Here is a 12,140-nt window from a genome sequence, read left to right on the forward strand (position 1 = left end):
GGCCACTTGCGTTAAGAGTCTCAAATAGCACCTGTCTCTACTGTAACCAGAGCTAGATCTCTTTCCACCCTCTTAATCTTGAGCAAGACCTGTCCTGTCCTGGGATAGACCGCTTCCTGCTGGGCTCTGTTGCTGCCACACTGCCTCGTCCTCCTGTGCTCCATCGCCTGTGCCCAGGCCTGTGTCGGCAACTGTCCAAGTAGAGCAGCGTCTACTTGACCGTGAAAGCCAAGGGACCATGAGCTCCAGGAGTTCCAGAACAGAGCTCTGAAGGCAGCCATCGTTGTGTCTTGGGAGCCCCCAGCTCTACATGTGGCAGATTTTTAACACAAGTCTGCTGGTCATTCTCCACTGAAAACGGGGGAAAGAAAGCAGACATGAGTAACAGCACTGACTTACTTATCTTCAGAGCCCCACAGGCACATGCAAAGGACTCGAAACATATGATTCTGCCATGCATAGCATGTGACTCAGACACTGATTCCCTCCAAGGACCAGTCAGGACGGCAGCAGCTCCCAGTGCTAAACCACCCAATCCTGGGGGGTGGGGGGTAGAAGCTGAGCCAGAAGCACAATAGAGCGGGCATGCCAACACTGAGACGGTTTGGCAGTGTGACACAACCCCAAACCAGGGCTGGGCCACCTTCCTGTCCCAGCCAAAAATATGACAAAGCCCATTGTTCTGACACCACTAGGGTGTCCTTGCAGGTCTTGGCTGCTCTGCCAACTACACAATCATGGGCCGGAATGGCCACAATTAACCAAGTGCTCACCATGTGTCAAGCAGGTTACACACAACGGCAGATATCGCCTGAGGAGGCAAGAGAGCCCAAGGAGATGGCAAAGTCAGGCTAGCTACTGATTGGTGACCATGTGAGTGCCGTCTGTACACCATGCTCCAGGCCAGGCACTGGGGATGCAATGAGAGTGAGACACAGCCTCTGTCCTCTGCCCCCTCCTCAATTTGTGGAAGAAAACAGAAAAAATGGTCCGGTGAACACGAAGGAAGACCATCTAGAGAAACTTGCCCATGTGCACCAGTAATCCTGAACAAGAATGATCATAACAGTTGTGCTTGTAATAGCAAACAAAGAAGATAAAATAAAATGGAAATAACATTAATGGCCACCACCCCCACCCCCACCCCGCCCCAACCAAACTTCTAGAGAAACACAAAGTGAGAGATGCCACAGTGAGGGCATTAAGTGAAGCCCAGCTTCATGACAACGGGATAAATCCTAAATGAGGCCTGCCATATTGTTCTCTACAAATTGCTTAAATCCCCCAATCCCCTATTTCCTCATATATAATACTGGCAAGTATCAAAGGGTTCTGTGAAGACTGAACGTGACAATCTATCCAAAGTGTTTACCTCAGGATAAATAAACATGAAATAAAATAGAATATCATCACTTTTTTAGCTAACTATGAAACAGATTACATGCACAAATTTAAAGTATGATATCTCAACATATTTCTAACTTTATCACATGCGTACATTTCCAAAACGCTCAACTCTCACAAGTCTGGGGTGTCTAACCTGCACTTCTTTCCTTATTGAGGGTCACTAGGGTGGCCCTGTAATTTAGTGCCTAAACCTGGACACTTCTGAGAGCGGAAGGGAAAAAAAAAGGAATGATGAATAATTCCACTAGGACAAGGGTGGAAACCAGATGTAGCATTCTGAGCAAACTGGAGGGGCCGGTCACTTTGCCGCTGTTCACAGGCTCCTTTCAGGGGCAAGGCCAGCAGCCATCACCACATATCACCTCCATCCCTTCTGGAGGGGCCACGTCTGAGAACTGGCCCAACAAAACCGCAGCCTGGATGAAACTGGCAACGTGTCACCCGCCTCCCCGCCAGCAGTCAGGAAAGTCAATGCACATGGACACCACCCCCCCAACACACACACACACACACACACACACACACACACACAGCTCCTCCCAAAAGCTGGAGAGAGGAGTCAGACCACGGTCCAGGCCCTCGGCCCCTGTCCTCATCTGTCCCTGTCCTCATCCGACCCTGTCTGCATCCGACCCTGTCCGCATCCGACAGCGGTCCTTCCTGCCTCTCGAGGATGTGCCCCCTACCTGAGGTGTCCCAGGCTGTAGAACCGGGACTCGCCGTCGGTGGATCGCACCACTTGCAGCGTGAACATGGGCTGCAGCTGCCTGAGCTCCAGCAGCACGATGGCCAGGTAATGGATGAAGAGCAGCGCGTCCACCAGGGACACGGCGTACTGCACGATGCCCTGGTAATTCCGGTCCCGCGAGTCCAGAATGCGAACCCCGTAGAAGAGCCAATAGGAGACCACGAAAAGGAAGACGAGGACCAACAACAGGGCGCGGAACACGAAAACCCGCGGCACGTCGGCCCTTTGCTTGCGGAAAAAGAGCGCCCACGTCCCGATGAGCAGGATGAGGAGCTTGAACGCCACGGAGATAAAGAGGCCCTCACAAATCGTGCCGCAGGGCTCCAGCTCGTCCCGCCACAGGATGGGGGGCAGCAGGATGAAGGCGATGGGCGTGAGGAACACTAGAAGTCCGAGGACCGAGGCCACAGTGAGGCCCAGGTAGCGCTTGCAGTCCAGCCCCACGCTGTCCTCCAGGTCCTTGCTGATCCTGGCAATGTCCTCCTGGGATATGCTGTGCTCTGAGGTGCCCGTGATGGCTGTTGTGGTCTCTCCCCAGTTGTCATCCTGATGGGGACAGAAAGGTGAGCGTCAAGAGCCACAGAGGGCAGGTCGTCAGTCAAAGCCACGAAGCAGGCACCTGGAGAGAGGTGACGGACGAGGGGCCCACCTCCCCGAACCAACCCGCACCCATGAGCAACCCTAGAAGGTGGAGGCTTAACTCTTCCAAACAGAGGAGCTGTGAATCTTAATGAGTGTCCTTAAAGTTTTTTTTTTTAATATAGATTTTATTTATTTATTCATGACAGACACATGGAGAGAGGCAGAGACACAGGCAGAGGGAGAAGCAGGCTCCCTGTGGGGAGCCCAACGTGGGACTTGAACCCAGGACTCCGGGATCACACCCTGAGCCAGAGGCAGATGCTCAACCGCTGAGCCCCCCAGGCACCCCGCCTTGAAGCTTTCCACGTTGTATCACATATTCACCTTTTCTAACAGAGAAAACACAGCCTAACCTTCTGGTTGGTTCGTGGGGTGCTCTGTTACTCTGACGTAGATCATCCTCCGTGTTGCAACCTCCGGAAGGGCTCTGTGCCCTGCAGTAAGCAATCCCACCATGAGACTAACACGGAAGGGCTCGCCTCTGGCCTAAGAAGGCTTTGCTTTTCCTTCTAGATTCATGGCTGTGTTAGAAAGGCTGACCAAGGCTAACTTCTGGAAGTGGGGTGTTACGATACCCTCCAGCAGCTCTGAAGAGCTAGGGAACTTACACTGCTACGTACAAATCACAGCTGACCTGTAGCTAGTCTTTTGGGTTTGTCTGTTTGTTTTAGTAAGTATCAGCGTCAAGCACTCCGTGACCATGGTTCTCATTGAGCAAGCTAAGCAAATTCAAGTATCGCTGGCCAGGACAGCTCAAAAATCCCTCCCTGAACACACATTCTTGTGACACACCACAGACAACAAGGGCACGGAACTCCCAGGCTATTGCAATGTGTCTATGACTGTCTTGCTTTCTCTTTTTAAACTTTGAGGCAGTTTCCAGTTGGACTCATTAGTCTCCTTACTGAACATGATCCAGTTCTTAGGATTCTTAAACCGTTCTGCTATTTTGCTGGGAACTCTGACTGCTACAAAGCAACAAAACAGAGCAAGAAAACAAAAAAAAGCCACATGGGGTCCAACGAGGTTTTGCCTCAGGGATTTGCGTATATGATTTACCTTGGAAAAAAACAGTCTGATGTAGGGGCAAGCTGGGTGAAATCCATGTGGAAGACACCAACTTAGAAAAATCTAGTGTAAGTTGACAGCTGGATCATCAAGATAGGGATCTCACAACCAACAATAACCTTAAATCTAGTAATGATTAGAAAAATATGATGTATCGGTGCATAGGCTGCGACAAGGAGCCGTGGCAGTGGCAAAGGTCTTGACCTATGAGCAAAGAGTTCTTCAACTTGGAAAGTCTGACATACCATGAAAGAAACGACTCAAGACAATGGCCAGAAGCCACTAAGGCTCCCACACAGGGCTGAGGGAAGTATAAAATGGTACAATTACTCTTGAAAATGGGTCTGGCAGTGTCATGTAAATTCGACTAGATGCTCAACTGTACGACCCAGCAATTCCACTCTCAGGTTTTTATCCAAAATAAATGTAAACATATGTCTGCAAGACCTGTGTAAGGACATTTGTAACAGCTCTACTCGGGATAGCCCAAGATGGCATACCTCCAGTGTCTATTCATCAGGAGGATGGATAATAAATTCATGTAACAGAATGCTCACCAAAAGCAAAAAAGGATGAATTGCTAAAACATGCCAACACGTGGATAAATCTCAAAATCATCATGCTTACTGGAAAAAGTTCAAAACAAAAGAATATGAATGGTCCCAATTATATGAAGTTCTAAAGGAGGCAAACTGAATCTATAGTGAGAGAAATCACAATAGACTTTGTCTTAGAGAGCTGCAGGTAGGGACAGGAACTGACTGGGGAGACGGTAGTGATAGTGTGAGTTTTATGGGCTCAGTTAGCAGTTTGAACTTCCCGAACCATATACTTTAGATCTGGTTCATGTCTTTGTGTATAAATTTACTTCAATTAAAAAAAAAAAAAAAAAAAAACAAAAACACCTCACCAACAGGGGAAAAAAACAGCTACAAATTCAAAGATCAACAACTCATTATAACGTCAATTCACAAAATAATTTATTTTACAACACTCTGAGTGAAGAACAAAAACCGGATTCCATGTTTTGCACTGGGCCTAAAATTTAGTCGATAATCGATGTGGAAGTAATTATTACTAGTATCTTGTGGCCATTTTGTTGACCACCACACTGCTATGATTTAGCTATTCAATGCCCTTGTTCCTACCAGAGTTGCTAACTTAATCCCCTGGACATTTTGAGAATGAGTATACATCTGTGCCTAAGAAAATGTAGATGTCCAAAAGGTCCTCTTAAGCTTGGAGGGTCTTAGAACAGAAAGGATCTGAGATGCTCTAATCTGACACCCAAGATCTTCACTCCAGAGCTTGAGGTCCACAGAGGTCAGGACTGCCCATGGTCACAGAGCTACCAAGAAACACAGCCTCCAAAAGCCCATTTCAGTGCTGTTCCCATCACATCCACTTGGAATAAACGCCAACAGCTTCTCAGTGAGCTCCAAGACGTAGAGAAGCTGCAAAGAAGAAATGCCTTCACAGTGGGCCACCAGCACCTCCGAATCCGCATCTAGAAGGAAAGTGACCCCCCTATAAGGTAGTCTAATCTTAGGATTAGTCCCAACCATCTAACCGTCCCTCTGGTCCTTCCAGAGCTATGGCAGGTGGGGTGATGGTAAGTACCAGCAACAAACTCTACATTCATCCCACAGCACCTCATGTGCTCTGAGGAATTCCAATTTCAGGCCACCCATCTGCTTATAAATGCATATATGTGTGTGTGTACGTACCTGCAGGCGTGAGCAGACATTGGTTTATTTGGGGCCAAGGCCGGCCACACATATATTTCAAGAACTGTGGAGGGTGTGCAAACATGTTTCTGAGTATGCTTCAGATGTTTATTTAAGTCAGGTGGGCTGCCAGATAGTTAAGACCCAACGAGGAGAACTCACACAGTGTCTTTTAAAAGTTCACAGGTTGCCAATATTTGAATATTGGGTGATTTCACATAAAAATGCTAATTTTCAGCTTTTCTTAAATACCACTAGACCAGGAACACTGAATTCCTGCATTCCTGAGCAGTAATAAGTGTCTGGAGCTGGGGAGCTGCAGTTCTGCTAACAGAGATGCATTCTCCACTTTGCCACAGACCCCATCGCTCCGCACCACGACCCCGACAACGGAAGTGCCACACAGGTTACAGCTCACCCCTGAGCTTGCCTGGTATGTTTTTTTGCCCCTTCTCTGTGACCCAAGGCCTACTTCATTCATCCAGTTTTCCTGTCAAGCATCTGAGTGTACAACCCCCCAATTTATTTCATGCACTTCATGGTGGTCGGTCTGGGCTCCCTTAACCTCTTGTTCCCCACTGTACTCAAGGTTTCTGGACAGCATTTCCTTCCTTCCCTCATGCACTGTTCCACTTTGGACCATGTCTCGGGAGACTACAGCCTGTAACTTTCCCTTTCTCTGCCCAGTCATCAGGCTGGCTGGCTTCTTTTCAACACCATTCAAAGCAGGCCAACCAATCACACTCCAGAAGAATCCCCAAGGTAGCCAATGGCAGGACAGGCTGTCCTTAGACCGACAAGAAACCACGAGACATAGATAAACTCATTACCATGCTAGAAAAATAAAGATAAAAACCCAAGAGAATCTACTGCAACAAGACTTAGGAAAACATTTGCTGAAAGGAGTCTCCATCAAGGAGCAGTGAGCTTACAGACTGCCTTTGATCCTTACCTGAACTTCCTCTGCCCGAGTAGAATCATTTGCCAACAGGGGCTCTCCGGTAGGAGCTTGAATGGTGACAGATTTTTCTGACCCTCTGCCATCTTTATTCCGGGGTGATTTGTGTCTCTCTCTATTTCTCTCCCTGGGGGGGAAAAAGATCATCAGCCAGCACATTTATACCATGTGAATCACCCCCCATTGAAATATATTATAAATTTCATTTTGAGCTTAGTAAAATTCAACACACACACACACACAAACACACATGCCGTGCCAATACCCACCCAAGCCTCCCCCGTTGCAAGGAGTAAGCTAATTTTTACTCCCTACTTAGTATTATCTTTCTGCCATTCCAAGACCCTAAATAAAGGCTGTCACTCCTCCCTCAACAATGGAATTGAAAATATTTTCTCAAAGCCTTTAATTGTAAATTTCAGAATTTCTGTAGCTGAAGCACATTTTACTGTGAAATTACTGACTTGATTTGGTTATAACCTGCCTAAATCTATTTTCTCGGACTTTCCTGTGAGGACAACATGGCAAGATATTTTACACGTTGGTCTGTCCACAAAAATCTGGGACACACTGTCACCCTACACCTTTGGACAAGTTGAGAAGAAAGGAAATTCTAAACCAGTACAAAGAAGCCTTTACTTCTCATTCTTACAAAATCAGACTAAAAGTCACTCCCCTAGGTTCTGGCTGAACTTAAAGGCAACCCAGAGGAACAATAAAAGCCAGGACAAACGAAACCAAGGGGTGTGTTTGTGTGTGTGTGCATGTGTGTGTATTTTTAGGCTTCCTGAGGAGAACAGGCTGCTGCCTCATTTTACCCCAGATGGACCTCCTGGGTAGTCGTCCAGGGTAACCGCCAGAGCACCCTGCCATGGGTCAATCTTGAAATTACCAAAGGAATCAATCACTGTGCAAAACTCAGACGTTACAACATGGCCATTAAGCACCTATGGACACTAGCACTCCTGCCCCCCTACCTGAGAACACTCGACAGAGGAGCCCCCACAGAAGGAGCCTGCCCATTGGTGACCAAGAATAAGTTCCCTCAACTCCCTGTCTTATGGGCCACCTTGACATTAGTCCTCCCTTCAAACACCTGCTCTCATTCCCAAGGTGTCCTCCCCCAGCCCAGAGCAGGACAGAGCACTGCGCACAGATTTTGGGGACAAGAGTCAGATCTCAGTTCTACCCCTTAGATGTGTGACCTTGTGTAAGTTATTCAACTTCTGAAAGCCTCAGTTTCCTCTCTGTGAAACAGGGACAATGATAAGAGATAATGTGTGCAGAGCTCTGTACGGGGGCCTCAGGGGAGATGTAGAAGCAACTGTTAACACACGACCCAGCTCCTTCCTCTCCACGGCGTGTCCCCTGTTAGCCTGCTACTTAGCCAACAAAATCACACACAGACTTCCTGCAGGCCAACACCTATCTTATTGGCACCTCCCTAGGATAAGCACTGGTTAGTTCCTTCAAAGAGCAGGGAAGCATCCTGGGGCCCAGACACTCTCAGTGAGGAGCATCTCGAATTTCTAGAGCTTAACCTATCATCCCGATCTATTGCTAAATAGAGTCCAGAAACACATGTGTCCTGGTCAACTTGGGTGTTTTAGTTTAACCAGGTTAACGAGGGGGACAGCAGAGAATCTGTTCACCTAGAGATGTAGCTATTGATGCCAGTCATTCCACCCCCCACCCCCACTTTGGAGAGCACTCTACTAGGGGCTTTATTGTATTAATTCCATTCGATCCTAACAATCACTGTATGAGGATGGTAGTCTTGTCTCCATTTTAGAGATGAAGAAATTGAGGCTTATGGAGGTTAATGGACCTCCCAAAATAGTAGTAAGAGGCAGAGCAAGATGTGAACCCGGTTTTGCTCCCACCACCTCGATTCACACCCACTGTGCTGCGCTGATCTGAAGAGCAACCGGAAGATCTAACATGACTGTTCCTGATGCTCGCCCTGACACCCTCTACTTGAACTACTGGCGCTCTGGAATGCGCCTGTGGTGCGACTGCTGGCAGTCACAAACTACTGTGCACGTGAATAGCATAAGGCCACAGGCCCAAGGCTCTGGGCTGCCAAAGATAATCACTTCACAAGGCCCCAGTGGGAGAAACAATAAACAACTGGGGAGAGCCTTCCCATGTGCCTGGGCAGTCTTCCGGATGACCTGTGTGGATGAAGTCTAGAACCCTGCTCCCCAGGGCCTGCACCAGCCAGATCCAGGAGGTTCCTCTTCTAGCTTATGTTTCCATCATCCCCACCTGCTCCCCGAGCTATCGACTCTTTCTGTAATCAGCCAAGTCACATGCTCCCCTAACCCGACTATCTATTTACCAGTCCCATGGGTCAAATCCTGTGACAGCACAAATTCCACTGGAAGTCAAAATTCTTTCAGTGAATGCCAAGCGCTGGAGCCTGAACACAGCAGAGGCAGAGAGCAGGAGAGGGACACACCCAGGGCTGGAAACAGCTTCTCTAGGGCCAGCCATTCCTCTGACCCCTGGCCCATCTCACCTGGCTCATAAAGGGCCCAACGACATCCAAAGGAGAAGTGACTGCCTGAACCATTCCCTTGGTGACATCTGGTAAACCAGATAGGAGCCTAGGATCTGATAACCCCAGGAAGGTTTTATCATCCCCCTAAGCCAGAAACCTGAAACCAGCGAAACCAGCGCTTTTCACACCCTGAGTGTGCAGAGCCACCACCTGGGGCAGGAATTTAGGTGCAGATTCGCTGGCCCCACCCCTAGGGAGTTCTGTAGGGGAGAGGACAGGAATCTGCATTTCTCACCAGCATCCCAGGTGATCAGGATGCAGGTGGTCTAGGAAACTGTCCCCAAGGTTCTCCCACCCAAATGCTCCTGGAGAGAGGGTTGGGGGAGTGAGTGCTTGGAAGTCTGGTGGTTTGTGAAATGCCTGTATACAGCAGGGGCTCAATAATGGGAGCCAAGAGGTGAGTGTAATGCTCAGCTGTACAATATTGAGATACAGAGTGGCTTCTTTATTAAAATAGCATTAAATGGATATCTTTACCTTGGAGACTGTGTCTATGCAACATCTACCTGTAAGGGTACAGACCAGAGTGTATCTGTGCTTGTGTGTATGCAGGCGAGAGGGTGGGAAGAGCAAGCAACAGCACGCAGGAGGCCCAGGCATGCGTCTGTACCTGCACGTGTGTGTGTCAACGCATCTATTTAGGCAACTCCCCCGCTGGGTGTCTGGGGGCTGCTGTAAAACCCCCTCGCTGCAGCCAGACCCCCATCCACCCCTGTTCTCTTCCCACTACAGTAGGCATTTCCTGGGAAGACTATTTCGCTAGGTTTCTGTTGTTTGTCTATTTCTATTTGGGGAAAGCCGGCCCCACCAGTCACTCCTCCCTTTCCTCCTCTACCACCACCCACTACCTGTCCTTTCCCTGCTGATGGTGGGGCTGGCTGGCTGCTTCCGCTGGCTCGGCACCCGCTGGCTCGGCACGCTCGGGTGGGAGGGCTGGGCACTCCACAAACTGACTCTGAGGCCGCCTGGGAACAAAAGCGCCCATTCCCTCTGCATTCTGGCCGCCCTCTTTTCAACAGTGCATTTCAGCACATTAGTCACACGAATTGCCCCCACCTTCCCCCTATCGGTTCCTCCTGCTGTTCCCCATCTAGCACAGCCCAGAGGGGAAAGCCTGGGCTTCCAAAGGCCCAACAAGTCAGGCCTGAAACCTATCTCCTAGCCTCGGAACGTCAGGCAAATTAACACTGCCTCTCCGCACCGCCACTCTATTGCCTGCTGGAGGGAGGCACCACCTCTGGGGGGACAGAGACTGAGGGGCCTCTCCAGTGCCCACCAAGTGTTTATCAGCATCACTGCCCACTGCTGTACGGAACTTGGGGAACCACTGCTCTAGACTCCCCAGATGAGGCAAGGTCACTGAAGTCTGCACCATCTTCCCAGCAAGTGAACTAACTGGACACCCTCTGGAGAGAGCAGACATCACAAAACCAGGCCACTGACTTCTTTGTCAAAAAAGAGTCACTTATCATCTGTTTGGAAACCAGCCAGTCCCCCAAAGATGATCTCGGTGTCACTGGGCGTATCAAGTTTGATGCATTTCATTATTCCTCTCTGAGTTAGAGGCCTGTAAAAGTTACCAAAAAGCCCTCTTCTTTCCCACTTTTTCCATTAAAGTCGCTGAGCAGAGAAGCTGCACAGGGAGCCTCCTGGGGGTACCAGACCCTTGGCTGGGTCTAGGGCCTGCATACACACTGATGAGGGGTATCCTTACTGCGCAATTTTTTTTTTTTAAGGATTTTATATATGTATCTACTTATGAGAGACACAGAGAGAGGCAGAGACACAGGCAGATGGAGAGGCAGGCTCCCCACAGGGAGCCCGATGTGGGACTCGATCCCAGGACTCCAGGATCATGCCCTGAGCCCAAGGCAGATATTCAACCTCTGAGCCCCCCAGGAGTCCCACTGTACAATATTCTTTATGCCCTGCCGAAGCACTCCCCAGCACACACCATCTACAGGCTACAAGCTCTGCCCCATAGTTGGCCGCTATGCCCTACAGGGCCCTCAGAGAATTCACTGCAAGTGGGGGTTGTCTTTTCATCAAGAACCCATGGAATCTTGAATGGCCATCCCTTCCACACAAAGCTTTTCTGAATAGGCTTTCAGTAACACCCCCTGAGTACTTTACTAAAAGTCTCAGCTTGTACTATCATTTGCCAAGTACTTTCCACATGGGCCCTAGAAAGTATGAACAGTTCTGCATGCTGTTTCGATCATAAAGTCACCACAAGGGCACTGCTGTCTCAATTTCTGGGGGCCCCAAGAGGCCTCAGAAAAGAGCAAAGGACAGCCTGGGGCCCCTACGTATGACAGTTGGGACGCACATGTATAGGCAGAGGAGGCCAGAGATGGTTCCTACTTAAATACTGTAATGTGTCATCCCCAATCCATCCCCAAGCACCAGCAGCACCCCAAATTCCTATGCCTGTCACTGCCGTGTGGAAAGAGAAGCTTGGCACACCGACAAAGGAATGACTGTCTGCAGGAAGATGCAAAGATGTCGTGTTTCCAAATGGCTGTTTCTGGTGTTTTATGATTTACTTATTTTTTAAAAGATTTTATTTATTTATTCATGAGAGACACAGAGAGAGAGTCAGAGACACAGGCAGAGGGAGAAGCAGGCTACCTGCGGGGAGCCCGATGTGGGACTTGACCCTGGGACCCTGGCATCACACCCTGCGCCGACGGTGGCGCTAAACCACTGAGCCACCCGGGCTGCCCTCATTTTTAGGATTTTAAGACCAGTATGTGAAAATTCAGAAAATTGAGGTTTAAAAAAAAAAAGAAACTCACCCATAATCTTAATAATTCTATACTCAGAGACAAGACAGGTGCAGCCAATGACGTTACCATTCATCTTCTTTTTTTTTTTAAATTTTTTTTAAAACCATTCATCTTCTTATAAGAATATAGTTTTGAGTCTTTTTTTAGAACATGCCCTTGTAAACATGATTTCTCAGACCATTAAACAATCTTTGAAAGTTTCTGTTTTATACGCTTTTATCTCATTCATATTTTAAAT

At 48.6% G+C, this 12,140-nt stretch overlaps 1 protein-coding gene across 2 annotated transcripts in view; it reads right to left on the reverse strand.

Annotated features, from left to right (window-relative positions):
- Window positions 1–12,140, reverse strand: part of VANGL1 (VANGL planar cell polarity protein 1) — a 49,122-nt gene that overhangs the window by 25,858 nt on the left and 11,124 nt on the right. For both annotated transcript variants that reach the window (XM_072769653.1, XM_072769654.1), the window contains exons 3-4: window positions 6,545–6,677; window positions 2,094–2,701 (exon numbers count right to left, since the gene is read on the reverse strand). In XM_072769653.1, the coding sequence (XP_072625754.1) occupies window positions 2,094–2,701; window positions 6,545–6,677 (741 nt within the window). The remainder of the gene's footprint in view (window positions 1–2,093; window positions 2,702–6,544; window positions 6,678–12,140) is intronic.

This window comes from Canis lupus, chromosome 12 (assembly GCF_048164855.1).
Source record: "Canis lupus baileyi chromosome 12, mCanLup2.hap1, whole genome shotgun sequence".
In the NCBI taxonomy this organism is placed as follows: domain Eukaryota; kingdom Metazoa; phylum Chordata; class Mammalia; order Carnivora; family Canidae; genus Canis; species Canis lupus.